The 19,799-nt window shown below is 42.5% G+C and overlaps 1 protein-coding gene across 1 annotated transcript in view; it reads left to right on the top strand.

The window, feature by feature from the left end:
• The first annotated feature begins 100 nt into the window (after positions 1–100).
• Positions 101–19,799, top strand: part of creb3l2 (cAMP responsive element binding protein 3-like 2) — a 77,404-nt gene continuing 57,705 nt past the window's right edge. The window contains exon 1 of the mRNA XM_080754544.1: positions 101–697. Coding sequence (XP_080610670.1) covers positions 599–697 — 99 coding nt within the window. The 5' untranslated portion in view covers positions 101–598. The remainder of the gene's footprint in view (positions 698–19,799) is intronic.

Below are 19,799 nucleotides of genomic sequence, written 5' to 3'. Positions count from 1 at the left end.
CATCAGGAAAAAAAAAAAAGATTACAAAAAATCTTCTCCACTCGAACCTTGGACCGAGGAGGATGAACTGATCTACAAGCCCTCTCTCTCACACACAGACAGTAACCAAAACCGCCGCGCGTAATTTGCGTAAAAACAACAAGGATCTGTAAACACTGAAGACTTCAACAACAACATCTGCGTCAAATCCGCTTCGGAACAAAGTTTGGACGCAACTTTTTTTCCTCTCTTTCTGTTCAGCGGAATAACTTTTACTCATGGATCATCATCATAATCTGATACATCAATAACTGAACTGTATCCATGGATGATGATCGTATATCTGATAGGCCTACATAAACCCTCTGCTACACAGTAGCTCAAACTCGTACGAGGAAAGGATACATTTGTATCATTCGATCTTTCATTGCAACAAAGCATCGCTTGTTCTCTTTTGACTGCCTTGAGGCTCTGGTTTATTGTTTTGTTGGAAAAACAACCTTTTCCATAAAGTCCTGGAGGATATTTCTTCAAGGAGAGGATAGTTATTTATCTTTTGGTTAAAAAAGGAGGATTTCTTCGGGGAGAGGATTGGTCTTTTTTTGGGGGTTCTAAAAGGATGGAGATCTTGGACAGCTCGGAGTCTTTCCTCCCGTGGGACAGGAACCTGAGCGAACTGTCTGAGAATGTGGACCAGGATAATGTCCTCTACACTACAGTAAGTCATCAGAACCTTTTATTAGAAGCATCTACCTACAGCAGGGGTCCACAACGTTTTCAGGCCAATGACCCCTTAGCTGAGAGAGAGATGAAGCAGGGACCCCCACTACCTTTTTCATAGTTTCCATACAGTTGCATTCTTTGACAGCACAATCATCAATGTATTTTGGATTCATGTCAATTTGTTTTTTCCAGATATTTAACCATATTATTCCACTCTCATAGGTAGGCATTGATACTTTTACTCAAGTATAAAATATGAGTACGTTTTCGACCACCACTGATTCTAAACCTCTATACAGTAGGCCTACTGTAAGTGATATCCTTATATTATATAATAAACCCTTGACTGTAAAGCAGTGCAGTTCCCAAACTGTTCAGCTCCAGACCCAAAAGAGAGTTTGCCTGGGACCCACACTAGTGAAAATAGCAGATCTACACAAGTAACTGTTGTAGCCTAAAAGTACACTATTTCCTCTGACATTACAGAAGGCATTACAGAATTATAAAAGTAGGCCTACAGAAAATTGGAAATATATGTCTATATAGCCCATACAGTATTTAATATACAACAAATATCGATCCAGGATCAATTCAATGCAGTGATCAAATGGACCTTTTAATAAGGGGATTAGCCTATATCATGTTGTGACTCAAAGAGGGTCCATTTGGTTGTGTGTGAGTGTGTGTGCGTGCTTGTGCTGTGCATTGATTTCAAAGTGTGACACAGATCGATGTGATCAGACAGCTCTCACGTGTGTGTGTGTGTGTGTGTGTGTGTGTGTGTGTGTGTGTGTGTGTGTGTGTGTGTGTGTGTGTGTGTGTGTGTGTGTGTGTGTGTGTGTGTGTGTGTGTGTGTGTGTGTGTGTGTGCGCGTGCGTGCGTTTGCGTGCGTCCTATCTAGACAGGTAGTCTGTCTGTGGTTGAATGATAATCATCTCTGAATGAACTTTATGAGCTTGGTTTAAGAGAGGGAGGGGAGGGGTTAATCTGTTTACTGTGTGTGTGTGTGTGTGTGTGTGTGTGTGTGTGTGTGTGTGTGTGTGTGTGTGTGTGTGTGTGTGTGTGTGTGTGTGTGTGTGTGTGTGTGTGTGTGTGTGTGTGTGTGTGTGTGTGTGTGTGTGCCCTCCCCTCCCTCTAACCCGGCTCTCCGCTTGGATCCTGCAGCCTTGGGCTCCCCACCACCACTATCCAAACACTGCAGCCTTGACAGAAAGAAAAATGGTTTTATGAAAAAACTATGTTTCTTTATTTGTGGCGGTCAAAGCTTTTAATGTCAAGGACCCCTATAGTATTACATGTATTTGACCGGCGGAACCCCATCTCAAAATATTTTCCAGGGACCCACCAGAGGCAAAGATTTTAGTTCAAAATGTTCACTTTAATATGCAAAGATTTGCATACATTTTCACATTTTTTTCAAAAAAACCAAACAAACAAAAGGGTTGTTAATTACTGTAAATTCATGGACCATAGTTTGCTAAAAGGGCTGTATAAAGCCTTTTTCCACTGGGCCAACACCACACCACTCCACACCGCCAACTTGTGCCAGGTTTTCCACTAGGACCTGGGTAGAGTGGTGTGAAAGTGGTACTAAACATGGTACTAAAAGGTATCCAATCTAGAGTAGGTCTGAGCTAGGCCAGACAGGGCCAAACACTTCATAATGACTGATCACTCACTGACTTTTCATTTAGACCACCAGGATATAGTTGTAATACATAATAGATTATATTGTGTTGTAACCACTATTAGGGCCTATATCTATTATAGTTTATTATAATTATCATAGTAATACATTAATAGGCTACTTTATAGTGTGTTATTATCACCGTTATAATCCATTTAGGATAGTTGTAATACACATTTATATTGTATGATAATCACAGTTAAAAGGGTAAATTTGTTTCATACCGATAGGGGTGCTTTTGTGTAATGGAAAATGGAGATATTTTATGTGGTGTAGTGTGGTGTAGTGTGGTGTGGTGTAGTGTGGTGCTAAAGCTGCAGACGAAAAGGAGCTTAAGAGAGCAAAAGACGAGACTTTGAAACAAATAGAACAAAGCATAGTTTTGTGTGAGTGCTCGGCTGCAAACTTTAGCCTAAACTTGTTGGTACAAAGTCTTGTTTCTTTTTTTGGGCAGAGTTGTACCAATACACATCCCAGTACGGGGAAAAGCTGCCAATATACTGCCTGAAATGCTGGTGTAATCAAGCCTGCCACAATTATTACATAATACTCTTTCTAATCACAATTATTTGACATCATCACAATTATTTAGTCATAATCGTCTCCATGTTGAAAATTGTCCATATATTTTCAGACATTTTGATGCGACACGTTGTGAGCTTGTAGATTGGCTATTTCCACTATCAGTGTTCTTCTTAAAGTTGTCAAACATGTCAGTAATTTCTTTGTATATTTAGGTTATGTGTCATATAATCTGCCATGTGCAACTTCAAAGCCTACAAGCCATACAGAAATGTAATTGTCAACGACAAAAACAATTTGTTAATCGCAATTATTTGAGTGACAATTAATTGTCATGTAAAATGTCATAATGGTGACAGCCTTATGTCTATAGATCAGTGGTTTTCAACCATTTTCACATCAAGGTCCAATATTTATTCAGCATTTGAGCCACATAACCACCGTTTGATTCCATTTAGCCTCTCAGAACCAAAACCTAGAATATTGTGTTATTGTTGGATTAAGATCGTGTCCACAATTCCATGCTGTATTGATGGTGTTGCCATAGCAGAGATAACAGGCAAACATTGACCAGAATAACAATTCTTCTACATTCTATAATTGTGTAGACTTCTGGTAAATTAAATAACGCAGGTGTTTAACTATAATTTAACTCTTGTGAGCGTAAAATGAAACCCTTATGGGTTCATTTGTTTTCATTTTACACTCTCAAGAGTTACAGATCTATAAGGGTCCATTTGGTTACCAACTCTCCATCATTTAGCTGGGGACCACCTGAAGGAACCGCACGCACCCCAATTTGAGAACCACTGTGCTTTAGATCTAACTATTCATTTATCTGTCTGTCTGTCTGTCTGTCTGATGTCTGTCTGTGCTCTGACATCATAGTACGGACACGGCGCACACCATATGGGCACAAAAGAGAGCCCGACAGACAGAGATAAGAGATCTCCATATAATGTACGGGCATGAAAGGGACACAGACAGACAGACAGACAGACAGACAGACAGACAGACAGACAGACAGACAGACAGACAGACAGACAGACAGACAGACAGATACAACAGGTATTGCACAACTGGACGTCAGTGGTGACCATTCTGCCCAACGGGCACCTGTCTGGGAGTTGGTTTAAATCAGGGGTTTTCAAAGTGGGTGACGGGGCACCCTGGGGTGCCGTGACGGCAGTCCAGCGGTGCCGCGGGATCATTTGATGATATTTGGAATTTATTTGGACACTTGAAAAAATATTTAGTATCATTTTAAACTTGAAGTTTAAAGTTAACCAAAATGGCTATTATCTCAACGTTTTCTTCAACATAATGACTAAAATATCGTCACTGTCGGGCAGAAACCTCGTATCTCCAAGTTTCAAATGTGTGCGTCTTTTGGTAAAGCAAAGCCCTGCTTCATCATACAAGACCGTCGCACAAAACTAGTGAAAACAGCCGATCTACAAGCATCGCAAGGCGTTGTGTGCTTGTAGATCTGCTGTTTTCACTAGTTTAGTACATTTTATAGATGATAAATACAAAACGAACGGTTTTGGACATACAAGGTTTCCACCCGACAACGACGATATGCTATAAATATAAGGTGCTGGGAGTGAAAATTATAATGTAGGGGTGCCTCGGATTAGAAAAATATTTATGGGATGTCCTGAGACAAAAAGGTTTGGGAACCCCTGCTCTAAATTACATACTGGTATCGGATCGGTACTCTGAATCGACCCGATACACAAGTTATCGGAATCGATATATCGGGAAGAAAAAAATGGTATCTCTTTATTCTGGGACAAACACCTGTTCTCTTTGACACCAACCAAGGCCTTGTTTGTTTGCGTGGACCCCGTGGGAGGCTCTTATTGTGAAACCGTCTCTTATTCTGAAAGGACAAGGTCGGGTCATGGCTCTCTGGATAAGTGTTAGCGCTGCTCATTAGCATAATGCATTGGTCACGTGACGTCAAGCTCATCTGCATATGCATGGCTGGTCATGTGACGTTTACAAACAAAACAGATGTGTGTGAGTTTAAGCACTGTCTGGTGTGTGTGTGTGTGTGTGTGTGTGTGTGTGTGTGTGGGGGGGGGGGAATCCAGCTGGCTTTCAGGATGGGAATCAGACACTGTTGCCCTACTGAGAAACAAACACACACACACACACACACACACACACACACACACACACACACACACACACACACACACACACAGGCGAGGACTTGTGTTGAGAGAGAGTTTTCCAAAGCTTTGCCCTTTAAAGGTGCAGTACGTGACCTGATTCATTTGATTTCTGAATAGCTCTGTAATGTGATAGTTATCACTGCCAGCTTTGGTTGATTGATTGAAGACTTTATTAGAAGTTTGCAAAGGACAAGGTACAGTTTCATGACGGTACAGTTCACTGGTACAAGGTCAACTAAAAGGTTACATGGCTTATTTACATTGCGCTGTGACACGTTGTGAGCTTGGAGGTAGTCTATTTCCGGTGCTTGATTCCACACTACTGAACTAAGCATAATCAAGTGAATACTGGAGATGTGGCGTAACGGCATGGATTTCTACACAGAGAGGGACAATCTTTCAACATAAGACGCTGCGTTCAAGTTCAGGAGAGTTTGGACAAGGCAATTCTCTTGAATGCTGCCTTCAGGTATGGCATGGAAAGAGGGGCATTTGCATTTCTTTCACCATAGTAAAAACTGCATTCATGGTCTGGAGAGGGCACTTTTTACAGAGGGATATAAACGGCAGGGGCTCAAGCCCCCTTTGATGTCTATGTGTGCACGTGGCTGCACAGTATTATGCAGGAAGAAAGTTGTGAAAAAGAAACATGATGCGAAAATGAAAGATGTTTACAATAGAAAGGTCAGGGGGAGGGTAAGGTTAGGCTACGTTTACTGTTACCAGTTTAGAGTAGCAGCCTCCTCTAAGTGGCTTTTCAGAGAGGTTTTAAAGGATGTTAGGGATTTACGCTCCAGTAAGGCCTTCGGTAGGGCGTTCCACATTTTAGCGACATAGCAAGAGAACACATTTGACCCTTTTTTTTGCCAAATCTGGGCTGGACGTGATCTGTGGAGCTGCCTCTGGTGTTGTAATTGTGGACATCCTTGACGTTTAGGAAGTTTTTAGTCTGCAATAGGGTATTGCAGGAGTGTCCATATTGAGGCCTGTCACTCTGACCGGCACGCGTAGGGTTAATTGCAAATTTCAAAATAAACACATTTTCTAATTTTACCTCATGCGTGGACTAAAGCAGCATTTCTTTTATTTTGACGTTTTTTATTCACTTACATATGGACGCAATGCGTACATGTGTGTGATCATTGGATGTTGTCTCAACAGCAAGCAGGTGGTCAGACTGGTCACACATCAAGACCACCTGCCTTACCTTACCCATCAGAAATGGCTAAAGTGGCAAAAAAAAGGGGGACTGCCCATAAGTCCGAAGGTTCATTAGTCCGAAGGTTCATTAGTCCGAAGGTTCATTAGTCCGAATTTAGTTAGGGTTACTGAGGTTAAGGTTAGGGTTAGGGTTAGAGCTAGGCATAGTAGTCTTAACAAATTCGGACTAAAAATGAACCTCGGACAGTAAACCTTCGGACCAATGCCATGGCACCAAAAAAAGAAATGTTGATGCCGAATGCCAGGTTTTCAACAAAAAAATCACTGCTAAGTATTTATTTACTGAAGTCGGAGGTAAAGCCGTGTGTTTAGTTTGCGGGGAGCACATCTTGCGGGGAGCACTGCCTTTTGGCCCGGCCCTCCACAATATGTTCTGTTGTTCATGTGGCCCCATGGAGAGGATAATTGCCCACCCCTGCTCTTTCGTATTGGGTCCATTTGGTTCCATTTGTACCCTCTCAGTGTTACAGATGGACAAGTTAAACGTGCACCAGGCTACCAAAGAATGCTCTTTGACTAGTAGCAACGGGCCTGGGGAAATGGACACACGCACACACACACACACACACACACACACACACACACACACACACACACACACACACACACACACACACACACACACAGCTATATAAGGCTGGGTTGTGTGTTAGAATGAGTGGCTCAGTGTTCACAGAGTGCTACGGAGAATATATCTATATTTAGTCCAACATGACTGCATAGTGGAGCTATTCATGTGTGTGGTTAATGGTAAAATGGTAAATGGTGCATTTATAAGGCGCTTTACATAGATTGTGCATTACAACATTCACCCATTCACACACACATTTATTACATTCACCCATTCACACACACATTCATTACATTCACACACACATTCATTACATTCACCCATTCATCCATCCATCCACCCATTCATCCATCCATCTTCAACCGCTTATCCGGGATCGGGTTGCGGGGGTAACAGTTCCACTTCCAACTGAGACCTCCAGATATCCTTATCCTGAGCAACTTCCTCCACTCCCTCAGGGAGTATACTGAGGCGTTCCCAAGCCAGTTTGGAGATATAATCCTTCCATCTGGTCTTTGGTCTGCCACGGGGTCTCCTCCCAAATGCGTTTTTCAGGGCAAGGAGAGAGAGAGAGATAGAGAGAGCAAGGGACCGAGTGGTGCTCGAAACGGGCGGCAGTGTGCAAACGTGACTGACATAACGTGAGGTTGATTTTTTATTTGCGCGCTCCGAAATTCACTCCGATATTCGGCCCGAAAAACGCAGCAGTGTGCAACCAGCTTAAGGGAGATACCAGCCACCCGTCTGAGGAAACCCATTTCGGCCGATTGCACCCGCAACCTTATACTTTCTGTCATGACCCACACATTCACACACATTCATTACATTCACACATTCTCACACACACACACACACACACACACACACACACACACACACACACACACACACACACACACACACACACACACACACACACACACACATTCATTACATTCACCCATTCACACACACATTCATACAGCGATGTCAGAGGAAACCATGCTTGGCACCAACCTGCTCATCAGGAGCAGTTAGGGGTTCAGAGTCTTGCTCAAGGACTCTTCCACACTAACTCTGGGGGAGCCCGGGATCCAACTGGGAACCCTTCGGGAACCCTCCGTGCTCTAAGACGGCAACTCTACCCCTGAGCCACTGCTGCCCGTGCGTGTGAGAACAGACTGGTGTCTTTGTTTCATTTCTTTTGCCCCCCTGACCCTCATTCCTGGGGGTCTAAACACACACACACACACACACACACACACACACACACACACACACACCTCTCCGGGGTTTGTTTACATGGAATTCCTCACATCAACATAAACTGTTCCTCTCAGCTGTAGTACACTTCACGCGTGTGTGTGTGTGTGTGTGTGTGTGTGTGTGTGTGTGTGTGTGTGTGTGTGTGTGTGTGTGTGTGTGTGTGTGTGTGTGTGTGTGTGTGTGTGTGTGTGTGTGTGTGTGTGTGTGTGTGTGTGTGTGTGTGTGTGTGTCTCTCTCTCTCTCTTTCTCTCTTTATTGCAATGGTTCTCAACCTTTTCAGGCTGCGACCCCCAAAATAATCATATTATAACTGTCACGATTATGACATTTGATTTCACGTGACGATTAATTGTCACACACATAATTGCGATTGATTGAATTGTGATTGTTGTCGCTGAACACTGGAGCATAATGGATAAAGATTACATTTCTTGTCTGGCTTTGAAGTTGCACAGTTATGACAAATAACCTAACATACAAAGGAATGACTGGCATATTTAATACGGTACCTTTATTCTTTATACATTTATAGTGGCCAATAACAGATCTACAAGCTCACAACGCACGTTGTGACACCCCCCCCCCCCCCCCCCCAGGTGATCAGAAGCAACTTGGACTCCTCATGCATAGAAGGAAGCATGAGCTCAGTCTGTTGCTCTCCCCAGGTTGGCAGAGGGAGAGCAGAGCCCAGGATTACATTAGATCAGGAGTTTTCAAAGTGGGTGACGGCCGGGGCACCCTGGGGTGCTGTGACGGCAGTCCAGGGGTGCCGCGAGATCATTTGATAATATTTGGAATTTATTTGGACACTTGAAAAAATATTATCTCAACGTTTTCCTTGCAACATAATCACTAAAATATCGTCACTGTCGGGCAGAAACCTCGTATCTCCAAGTTTCAAATGTGTACGTCTTTTGGTAAAGCAAAGCCCTGTTTCATCATACAAGACTGTCGCACAAAACTAGTGAAAACAGCAGATCTACAAGCACACAACGCCTCGCATCGCGAGGCGTTGTGTGCTTGTAGATTGGCTGTTTTCACTAGTTTAGTACATTTTCTAGATGATAAATACAAAACAAACGGTTTTGGACATACAAGGTTTCCACCCAACAACGACGATATGCTATAAATATAAGGTGCTGGGAGTGAAAATTATAATGTAGGGGTGCCTCGGATTAAAACAATATTCGTGGGGTGCCCTGAGACAAAAAGTTTGGGAACCCCTGCATTAGATAATTGACACCGGGTGAAAAATGGGATAAACATTAACACCTTCTAAGCCTGGCCGTACTCCCTCGGACTTCCTACTGGGTCCCATCAGCCACGCCGTCTATTCCCGGACTTTTGATATAAATTATAATAAAAAAAAAAAAATCATCGGAAATTCTTCTCTGTGTCTTTTTGGAGCGATCTGAAAGGGTTAATATGCTCTGACAGTCATTTTCTGGTGCTGGGTGTGATACTCCTAATATCCAGCAGGCCACGCCGTTGACTCACATTCTGGATGGATGGCTGGCCAGGAGGAGCCTCATCCTCTCCCCAGTGTTGAAACTCAGCAAGAAGCTCAAACAAGATGGCTGGTCTTTGTCTCTGTTCGTGGATCGCGGTTTCAATCACGTTCGGGCGCCGCTTCTCTATCGCTCCTTTCCCTGCTTCGCCGCACGTAAACGAATGGAATTGATCTCCCCTCCGCCTCGCCAAAGTAAGATCGCCGACCTCTGCAGGATGAATATGTACGCTGTGTCGAGCACTCCAGTACGTGTTGTTATCATGTGGGCTTTGTTTTTTTAAAACATGTTTGTAAATAAATGGCTTATTTCTTCGGCGCTACCTCTGTTCAGAGGGTTCTGCCGCGGCTTGCAACGTGTTAAAACAAAGAAAAAAAGTAACAGTCTCTCCCATCAGAGGAGAGGGCTAGAATTAGAGGGTGTTTATTCCCAGCAGGGTGGGGTGAAGGTGGGGGTGGTTGGGGTTTTGGGTGGGGTGGGTTTGGGTGGGGTGGGTTTTGGGTGGGGGTGGGGGTGCTTGAGGTTAGCGCCTGTGGCCTGTCTTGTCATATTCTTTTTATTTTACTAAAACTATCAGTGCTGCGACGTAGAAATACTCTGTCACAAGTTCATTTCACAAGTTTTCCAAAATGTCTAAAACAGGTCAAAGTCGCGATGCGATACATTGTTACATTCATCTGTTTTCAAATGACTGACATGTTATGTTGTGAGCTTGTGCATCAGATACTTGAAATATTTAAAAATGTCATATTGGTGAAAAAAATTGCAAAAGAGTAAGGGAAAAGGCATAGACTGTGTGTGTGTGTGTGTGTGTGTGTGTGTGTGTGTGTGTGTGTGTGTGTGTGTGTGTGTGTGTGTGTGTGTGTGTGTGTGTGTGTGTGTGTGTGTGTGTGTGTGTGTGTGTGTGTGTGTGTGTGTGTGTGTGTGTGTGTGTGTGTGTGTGTCATAACTTCAGGAGTGGTCAAATATGCACAGAGTTATATAATGTCTGAGAGAGACACACACACACTCACAGTGGACAGGAGCTCATTGACCTACACTGGGTTGGTCATTACGCCTCCACACGTCCTGTCTGTCTGTCTGTCTGAGCGTTTTCTCTCTCTCTAAAAGGTCTCAAATACTGTAAGTCGCAGTTAGCTGGGACTGGGAGGGACTGACGCACGCATGCGCACGCACGCACGCACGCACGCACGCACGCACGCACACACACACACACACACACACACACAGAGTCCTGCTAAACACATTGAGATTCTCTCATGCTTGGTGAGTTTGAGTCATCTTTTGATTCATGTGGATTCTGCTGTTCCATCTGCTGGAGTGAATGTACTCAAGTAAATGTACCTATAGTCAGTGGTGTAAAGTAACTAAGTAGATTTACTTGAGTACTGTACTTATATACAGTTTTGAGGTATTCATACTCGTATTTCCGATTTCCAATTATTTTTGAGGTATTCGTACTTTAATTGAGTATTTCCGATTTCCAATTATTATACTTCTACTACATATGGGATCCAAATATTGGGGAGGGGATGAGTTTATGATGTCATTAAATCCGTGTTTTTCGACTGGGACTTTTGAGGCCCAGTCTTTCAGCTTTCAGGAAGTAAACACAAATTCACAGGGAAGACAAATCTGCACATTATAACCATACCAGGAGGCCTATTAGAATAATGTTAACTTCATAGACACATACAAAACAGAAAAAGTACAAAACTATGGCACCTCCTATTTAAGTAACGTGAGTACTCACTACTAGTCTACCCTAGTACTAGGGATGCGGTATCGGTACTCGCGGTATCGGTACTCGCCCCGATACAACCCTATTTTGCTGTACTCGTACTCGCCAGATACTTCTCACAGCAGCGGCCGATACCGAGCAGGGGCGTCACAAGGGGGCGAAAAGTGGGACTGAGTTACTAGGGCTCAAGGTGGAAGCCAGGGCCTTAATTATCTTATACTTTTGCTATTGAAAAATAGCAGATAATGTCTGCAATTTGGACATATAACACCAAAGCAGAGTGCAAACAATGCACTAATAAAATATCAAGAGGGGGTTCTGCGGCCGCCTCGCCTTTCTCTCTCTCTCTGGAGGGAGGGAGGAGGAGCGCGAATGTGTGTGTGTGTGTGTGTGTGTGTGTGTGTGTGTGTGTGTGTGTGTGTGTGTGTGTGTGTGTGTGTGTGTGTGTGTGTGTGTGTGTGTGTGTGTGTGTGTGTGTGTGTGTGTGTGTGTGTGTGTGTGTGTGTGTGTGTGTGCGTGCGCGTGCGTGTAACTCACGTCTCACGTTGCTGAACGTTGTTCCATAAAACAACAACAAACGATATTTCCAAATAAAGTCCATAGGAGTCGTAGACATGGACAACACTTGTTGTCCATGTAAGGATAGCATTTCTAGTTAGCTTTATAGAGTTTATAAGACCTATTCCACCGGAGCTAGCCTAGCATTAGCATGGACGGGACCTGCACTGTGTGTGGATGGAGGAACAAGTGTTGCCTTTCTTGCGAGCGAAACAAGCAAACAGGTATACAAAACATCTTGGGCAGCCACTAACACATTTCTTGACTCTCTTTTCTCCTCCAAATAAATTTGCCTAAATTAAATAGGCCTATCATTGATTCTGCTTTTAAAGAAATATGCTATTAACACATATGGTGCCAACCCCGAGGTTTTCTCCGAGTTTGTATTGGTACTAGTGCTGTGCAACCCCGAGTTTCCCGAGTTTGGGCCGTTTTTGAAAAAAAATGTTTTTTTTTTTTTTTTCAATTTTTTTTTTTTTCAAAAAATTTTTTGGACCTCCAGAAATGTATTAGGCATGATCGCGATCGCGAAATTGCATGTTTAACCCCCCATACCAACCCATTCTTTCAAACATGGCAGCCATGTTTGTTTACATCTGAAGAAAACATAATGGCTGATAAATCATGAATGCCTGCACGGATTTCCAAGCGGATTTTTTTGTTTGAAAGCTGTGAACAGCATCTACACACGTGGTGCATCATCTAGGCATGGGCGTGCACTTTTTACACACTTGCACAATTACATGGAAGTCTATGGTAACCATGGCAACGCGGGACATTGGCCGGAAAAAATCATTGCAACATAAGTGTTAACCAAGTAAGCAGAAATGTTATTGAATATAATTGAAAGAGAGTGACATGGTGTGTTTTTTTTTGCCTTTTTTCATTAGAGGAATTTCCATGGGCTAAACTTGAAAAGAAAGTGAAATGTGTGGCAGTTGTGCCATGTTCTGGGAAAGCAATTCAATTTAATGTGTTATATACAGCCAGAAAGTGAGGAACATCTGATGAAAAAAATAAACAATAAATAAAAAAAAGGGGGAAAAAAGAAAAGCGTAATTTAAAGACATTTTGTATTATTAATTGTACTCGTATCGGTACTCGGTATCGGCGAGTACTCACAATGAAGTACTTGTACTCGGTCAGCAAAAAAGTGGTATCGGGACATCCCTACCTAGTACCCCCCCCCCCCCCCCCCCCCCTAGTACTCAAGTCATGGACACAGACATGTGTGGAATCCTGCACACATTCTCCCACATTGTTGGAATGGTTTTTATTTCATAATAATGAAAGACAACGTTGTTGCTGGCAGGAGCAGACCCACGTGTCTGCGTGTTTCTACTTCATATGTTTAGATTTTTGTTAAATTAATTTCCCCTTTTTATCTTCTGTCACGCACAGAAGTAGCTGAAAATAGATGGTATGCGCACACATAAAGTGAGTGACAAAGTGAGTTTAACATTGTTTAAAGCAATCAGATTTCTTCTCTGTGTGGATGTATGGGCTGTCAAGACCAGAAAGTAGTTTTCTGTGTGGATGTATGGGCTGTCAAGACCAGAAAGTAGTTTTCTGTGTGGATGTATGGACTGTCAAGACCAGAAAGTAGTTTTCTGTGTGGATGTATGGGCTGTCAAGACCAGAAAGTAGTTTTCTGTGTGCACTGTAAAATAATTCGCTGTAAATTTACAGTAAATTACTGGCTACTAATTGCATTACTTTCACAGTAATTTTCACAGTAAATATTGCGCAGTAAATTACTGTAATTTCACAGCTGTGAAATGTTAGTAATTTACTGTGATTTAGCAGTATGTATTGCAGTTATTTACTGTGATATTACAGTAGTTGCCTGTATTTTTACACTATTACTGTGAATGTAAGGCAGCTCAGTAGGCAGTAATTTACTGTAAATTTACAGTAAATTGTATCTAATACAGTAAAATATTGTACATTTGAATTTATAGGCCCATTCCCAATGGGCCAGATAACAGATACGAAAAAAGCTCTTTCTCCAGATATTTTTCCATTCAAAGTGGATGGTAGATACAGATAAAAAATATCTGCCACAGATATTTCTTTTATCTGTGACAGATATTGTTTTATCTGTATCTAACTATCTATCATCCACTTTGAATGGAAAAATATCTGAAGAAAGAGATTTTTTTATCTGTTATCTGGCTCAGTGGGAATGGGCCTTAACTGTGATTTTACCATACATACACAAACATGCTAAAAGAAAAAAAGAAAGGAAAAACAACTTCATTCATTTAAACTTTTTATTGTACAATTCCAATAAAAAGTGCAACATTTCAAATGGACAAAGAAGAACCACACATGAAGCCTTTACTCAGTAGAAGTGTTAAGTCTACAAACACTCCTGGAGTTTGGTCTGGTGTCTGGAGGCCAGTTTGAAAACTGGTTGTCATAGACTTTAGTTATTTAGGAGGCTGCAACACTGTTTTCCTGTGAAACTCCAGGAGTGATTTTGTGGACTAAAAAAACTTCACCTGACTTTGTATCAGCATGGTGGTGAGTAGATACAACATTTTCACTTTTGAATGAACTGTTCCTTTAACTGCAAAATAACTCATCTACTCACCCTCATGCCAGCTGGAACAGAGGTGAAATGTGTCCATATAACACAAATGGAGGTTGCCTTCACAACTTGGGGAGAAATCTGGCAACCCTCCTGTGTGTTATATGAACACACTTCAGCAGGCACGAAGTATGTGAAGTACACCTCAACTTTGCACTCAGTCACATAAGTCCTGAAGGTATAAAGCAACACAGTAGTGGTAAGAACAAAGCAAACTAATGATTACAGTATGCACCTTGCTAACATGCAGGCCGAGACAGAAGAGGCGAGCATTGCTGAATTAAGTGACAGGGCATCAGCAAAGAATATTGGCAATTTTACATATCCAGATAAGAATAATGGCTGGTGGAGTTGGACAAACAAGAGTAGGGCATCTGAAACACGTATGAGTGTGTCTCATATTCGAGTCCTGAATACCATCGACCATTCAAAGTCCACAAGTTTTCTCAAATGCGTATGAGTGTGTCTCATATTGGAGTCCTGAATACCATCGACCATTCAAAGTCCACAAGTTGTCTCAAAAGTGTGCTCACGTGTGGGTTGATACGCCACGCTTCTTCGATTTGGAGCCTCTCTCAGGGTTAATGCCCATGAAGCACCTGTAAACAATAAGACAAGACAACAACTTTTACTTTCACATAAACATATATTGCATCGTTTATACAAGGCACATGCAGCAGTTCCCCTTTCCCTTAAGTAAACCCTACACCGGGTTCCCAAACTTTTTTGTCTCAGGGTACCCCATAAATATCTTTTTAATCCGAAGCACCCCTACATTATAATTTTCACTCCCAGCACCTTATATTTATAGCATATCATCGTTGTCGGGTGGAAACCTTTTATGTCCAAAACCGTTAGTTTTGTATTTATCATCCATAAAATGTACTAAACTAGTGAAAAGTGTTTAGGTTGAGAGGAAAACGTTGAGATAATAGCCATTTTGGTTAGAACTGACTGAAAATAACGGTACTTCAAGTTTAAATGATACTAAATATTTGTCCAAATAAATACATTTCAAATATTATCAAATGATCTCGCGGCACCCTGTCACCCACTTTGAAAACCCCTGCCCTACACCACAGAAAGAAAGTAGTACTGAGAGTAAGTAACATTCAAGTATCAATGTTGCAAGCAATCCAGTACAATGCTTCAGTACAATTTCAGTGTTACAATACCTCCAATCCAGAGTACACACACCATCCTCAGGAGCAGATTGAAGTTGTAGTAGATCGCGAAAACCACAGCTATCCAATAATGATCCCATCGTGTTGTCCCATCACACTTGCTCTTCAATGGACAGCATCCAGGCCATAGACTTCATTAAATCACCTGAAAAGAGATACCCATTATGTGATATTGTAGAGGTGAAATGCTAATTGAACAAGAGTAGAATTTCAATGATCAGCAACATCACAAACTGTGACACAACTCACTTTATTTTGATCTACCTTGGACAATCAAGCAGGGGGTGCTTGGTAATTTCTCCGTCATCTGCACATCAGTGGCTGTGGCACACAGCTGTAAAATAAATAAGACAAGACAACAACCACCTCAATGATTGACCATGCCCAAGAGATCTCAAGCTGACACCAAACTCTCTCCAGGACCTCTAAAACCTTATCTAGAACCTCAATCAATCTGTCAATCACATTAGATCTACTTTGTATTATTCTATGCCAAATTCTATTAGCAATGTTAAATTCAGTATAATACATTTTCAGTAGCCTATAAGTATAATACCTTTGGATAAACTCCAGAGTACAAGTGCCATCCTCAGGAAGGATACTGCAGATTGAAGTTGCAGTAGCCATCACGTGGTCCCATCTTATTCTTCAATGGACAGCATCCTTCATTATATCACCTGAACAGAGATACCCATTGTGTGATATTGTTAAGAGGTGAAATGCTAAATGCATTCCACAATACACACACACACACACACACACCACACACACACACACACACACACACACACACACACACACACACACACACACACACACACACACACACACACAATGTATTTATGCCCACAGAGTGGCTTATCACTCTGTGGCATGTACTGTTTTGGTACAGTTTAAAATAAATGAAATCTTTCCAAAATGTTCAGTTTATTTTACTTTAATATTATTTGATGAAGATAATATAAAAAATAAAATCTCTATTCAGACACATTCCAGTATTTTTCTGACTTACATTATTTTCTAGGTATGCTTACATTATGATATTAAGGGGAAAAAAATCACCCTATGTCACCCTAATGACCATAATGTCTCACATGTGGAGGAAAGGGGAGGGGGCGACTGGGCGAGGAGATTCCATCAAAGTCAAAACAAAGTTTTAATGTAGGCAATTAAATATATACATTTTAATCCATGCATAAAGATTTAAGGACATTATACTTATGACGGATTTTTGACGGAAAGTTAAGCTCCTACTGCAGTGGACACCACAGGTAGGCTAATGATCAATCATTAATCTGATGGTGTCACCCGTCGAATATAGACCATCTCTACAGCAGTGGTTCTCAAAACTTGTGGTTCCACAAACCCAATTTAACACTCATCAGCCAGTGGATGTCCATTTGAAAGATATACGCCAGGGGACCCCCATAAGAGAAGATTTTGAAGGCTCTGTAGTGATTCCATTTTAATTCAAGGACCCCCAGGACATATGTAATGGTATTTCTATCTCTGAGATGATATATGTTAATTTAACTCTCAGAATGGAAAATGGAACAAAATGGACCTGTTATAATTTAGCCAGGGACCCCCTGGAACTCCCTGAAGGACTCCTGCGGGGTCCCGTACCCCACTTTGAAAACCAATGATCTACAGGCTCCCATTTGTCCGTGACGCTTGGCTTGTGGATCGGTTGCTTTTACAACAGCAACTTTTAGCCACACTGGAGCATAAACCTCCCCGGTGCAAATATTATCATTGATATAGTTGAGAAGAACCAAATGGACCCGCGGCGTAAGGATACGTACAACTGGACACAAGGATTGTCTGTGGTTCTCAAAGTAGTGTCCGGTCATTATCGCGTCCGAGTGATGGAGTTTCCAGATGGTCCACAGCTAAATGATAGATATAGGAACCAAATGGACCCGTGTGGGTCTGTAACTCGTGGTGTCGCGGGGAGTTCTTCCACCGCGCGTCGGCCGTATTGAACCGGGCAGGGAACGTTCTCTACCGCGGTCCGCTAGCTAGTAAGCAGCCGACATGATATAAATAAGCCCCGCTGACGTGCAGCCTATCGGCGGCAGAAACCACACAAGCACACTGGTGAAATGGCTTGGCGTATACACCGAGCGACGCGCGCCAATATGAGCTTGTATATCTGCTATTTAGTTGAAGTGGTTTGTAAGGGAAATACACATTTAACTCGACAGTTTAAATGTGTGTTTCCCTCACACACCGCTTTAACTAATAGCAGATATACAAGCTCATAGTGGCGCGCGTCGCTCGGTGCCGGTTCACCGGTGTGCTTGGGTGTCTTCTGCCGCTCGACAGGCGCACGTCAGCAGGGAAGCAGTGCTACTTCAGAGCCTGCAGCACACATACATTGCTGGAGCAAGACTGAACTACACGCGAAAGCACAACTAGTTGTCATTAAGGTGGAGGGGGTAAAAAAGGAGCGTGACTTACCTTATCAGAGCAATGTTATGAACTTCACATGACTTCTGAAAGTTCCTTTGAATTGAAATGACTTCATAATTTCATAATTCCATCTTCACCATCAGTTCACTGCTTTCCCTCTCACAATGGATATAAATTTGAAATGTAATCCCACAATGCAGCACAGTACAAGTAATTTGTTGTGATATCACAGTAACATTCTGAACACAATATTTTATTGTGAGATATATTGTAAAGTGTTGTGTAATCCTGATAACAATTTAGAGTACAGTCATTTGTTGTGTTATCACAGATGATGGTGTGATTACACAGTAATATTCAGAATACAGTATTATATTGTGAAATAATAATGTAAAGTATTGTGAGATCCTGGTAATATTTAACAGTGTGGATGTATGGGCTGTCAAGACCAGAAAGTAGTTTTCTGCGTGGATGTATGGGCTGTCAAGACCAGAAAGTAGTTTTCTGTGTGGATGTTTGGGCTGTCAAGACCAGAAAGTAGTTTTTTGCCACTCAGTAGGCGTTCCTGCATAACTTCCTGGTATGATGATGATGATGTCACGTATGTCATACCCTCAATGGCTGATCCACAAGCTCGCGCAGCGTCACCATGCCACACGCTGTGGTCTTATAGATCGGCTGTTTTCCGTGATTTCCGTGTCAGTGGTTATAACAGCATTTCTGGCTATGTCATCATTAACATCCATTGCTGATGCCAGTGGTGAGCGCACCTCATGGCGCGCTGTGTTGGCACACAGGGCTCAAGTTGGCACCTCGACAGAGTGCAGTTCTAGTTATTTATGTTTGACCCGACAGAAAATATGATTATTATTATTATGGTTATATTATAATCTCTCAATGAGTCATATTGTGAACAGATGCCTGGGATGTCAGTCAGTCATGCTAGGAATGTGAGCTTGCCGTTCCAGTGAATATGGTTAATGGATATTATGCTCTCCACCCATCATGTCAACAATATGATCATTATTACACACTGAGCTGGACCGACGGGTTCAACCAAACACAGCCTTTAAACCCATTCAGAACGGGTACACATTATTGTGTATCATTATGTTATGCTTTAACTATTGAAAAATAGCAGATATACAAGCTCGCAGCGCGGCACCGAGTGCCGTGCTGCGAGCTTGTAGATCTGCTATTTTTGAAAAATCACATGACGTGATCGATTATTTTGGGGGAAGCAGCCTGAAAAGGTTGAGGACCACTGCATTAAAAGACGGGGGGGGGGGGGGACGGGGGGGGGACGCGGACGCGGCGGGGACTCGAACCCTCGCTGCGCCGTGAAGCTGCTTTGAGAGCCTTAGGTGTCCGGAGCCGCTACAGCCATAGACCGGACCTCTGCTGTTACTGGCTCCAAATGCTGATGCAACTCTGCTCTGAACCGGGAAATGGAGCCGTGTGGAGCATGGCTGCACGTGTGTGTGTGTGTGTGTGTGTGTGTGTGTGTGTGTGTGTGTGTGTGTGTGTGTGTGTGTGTGTGTGTGTGTGTGTGTGTGTGTGTGTGTGTGTGTGTGTGTGTGTGTGTGTGTGTGTGTGTGTGTGTGTGTGTGTGTGTGTGTGTGTGTGTGTGTGTGTGTGTGCGTGTGTGTGTGCGTGTGTGTGTGCACGT

The sequence above is a fragment of the Nannobrachium achirus genome (genome assembly GCF_963921795.1).
Source record: "Nannobrachium achirus genome assembly, chromosome: 23".
Classification (NCBI taxonomy): Eukaryota; Metazoa; Chordata; class Actinopteri; order Myctophiformes; family Myctophidae; genus Nannobrachium; species Nannobrachium achirus.
Note: the sequence above shows the minus strand (reverse complement) of the source record. Positions and strands in the feature narration are given on the sequence as shown.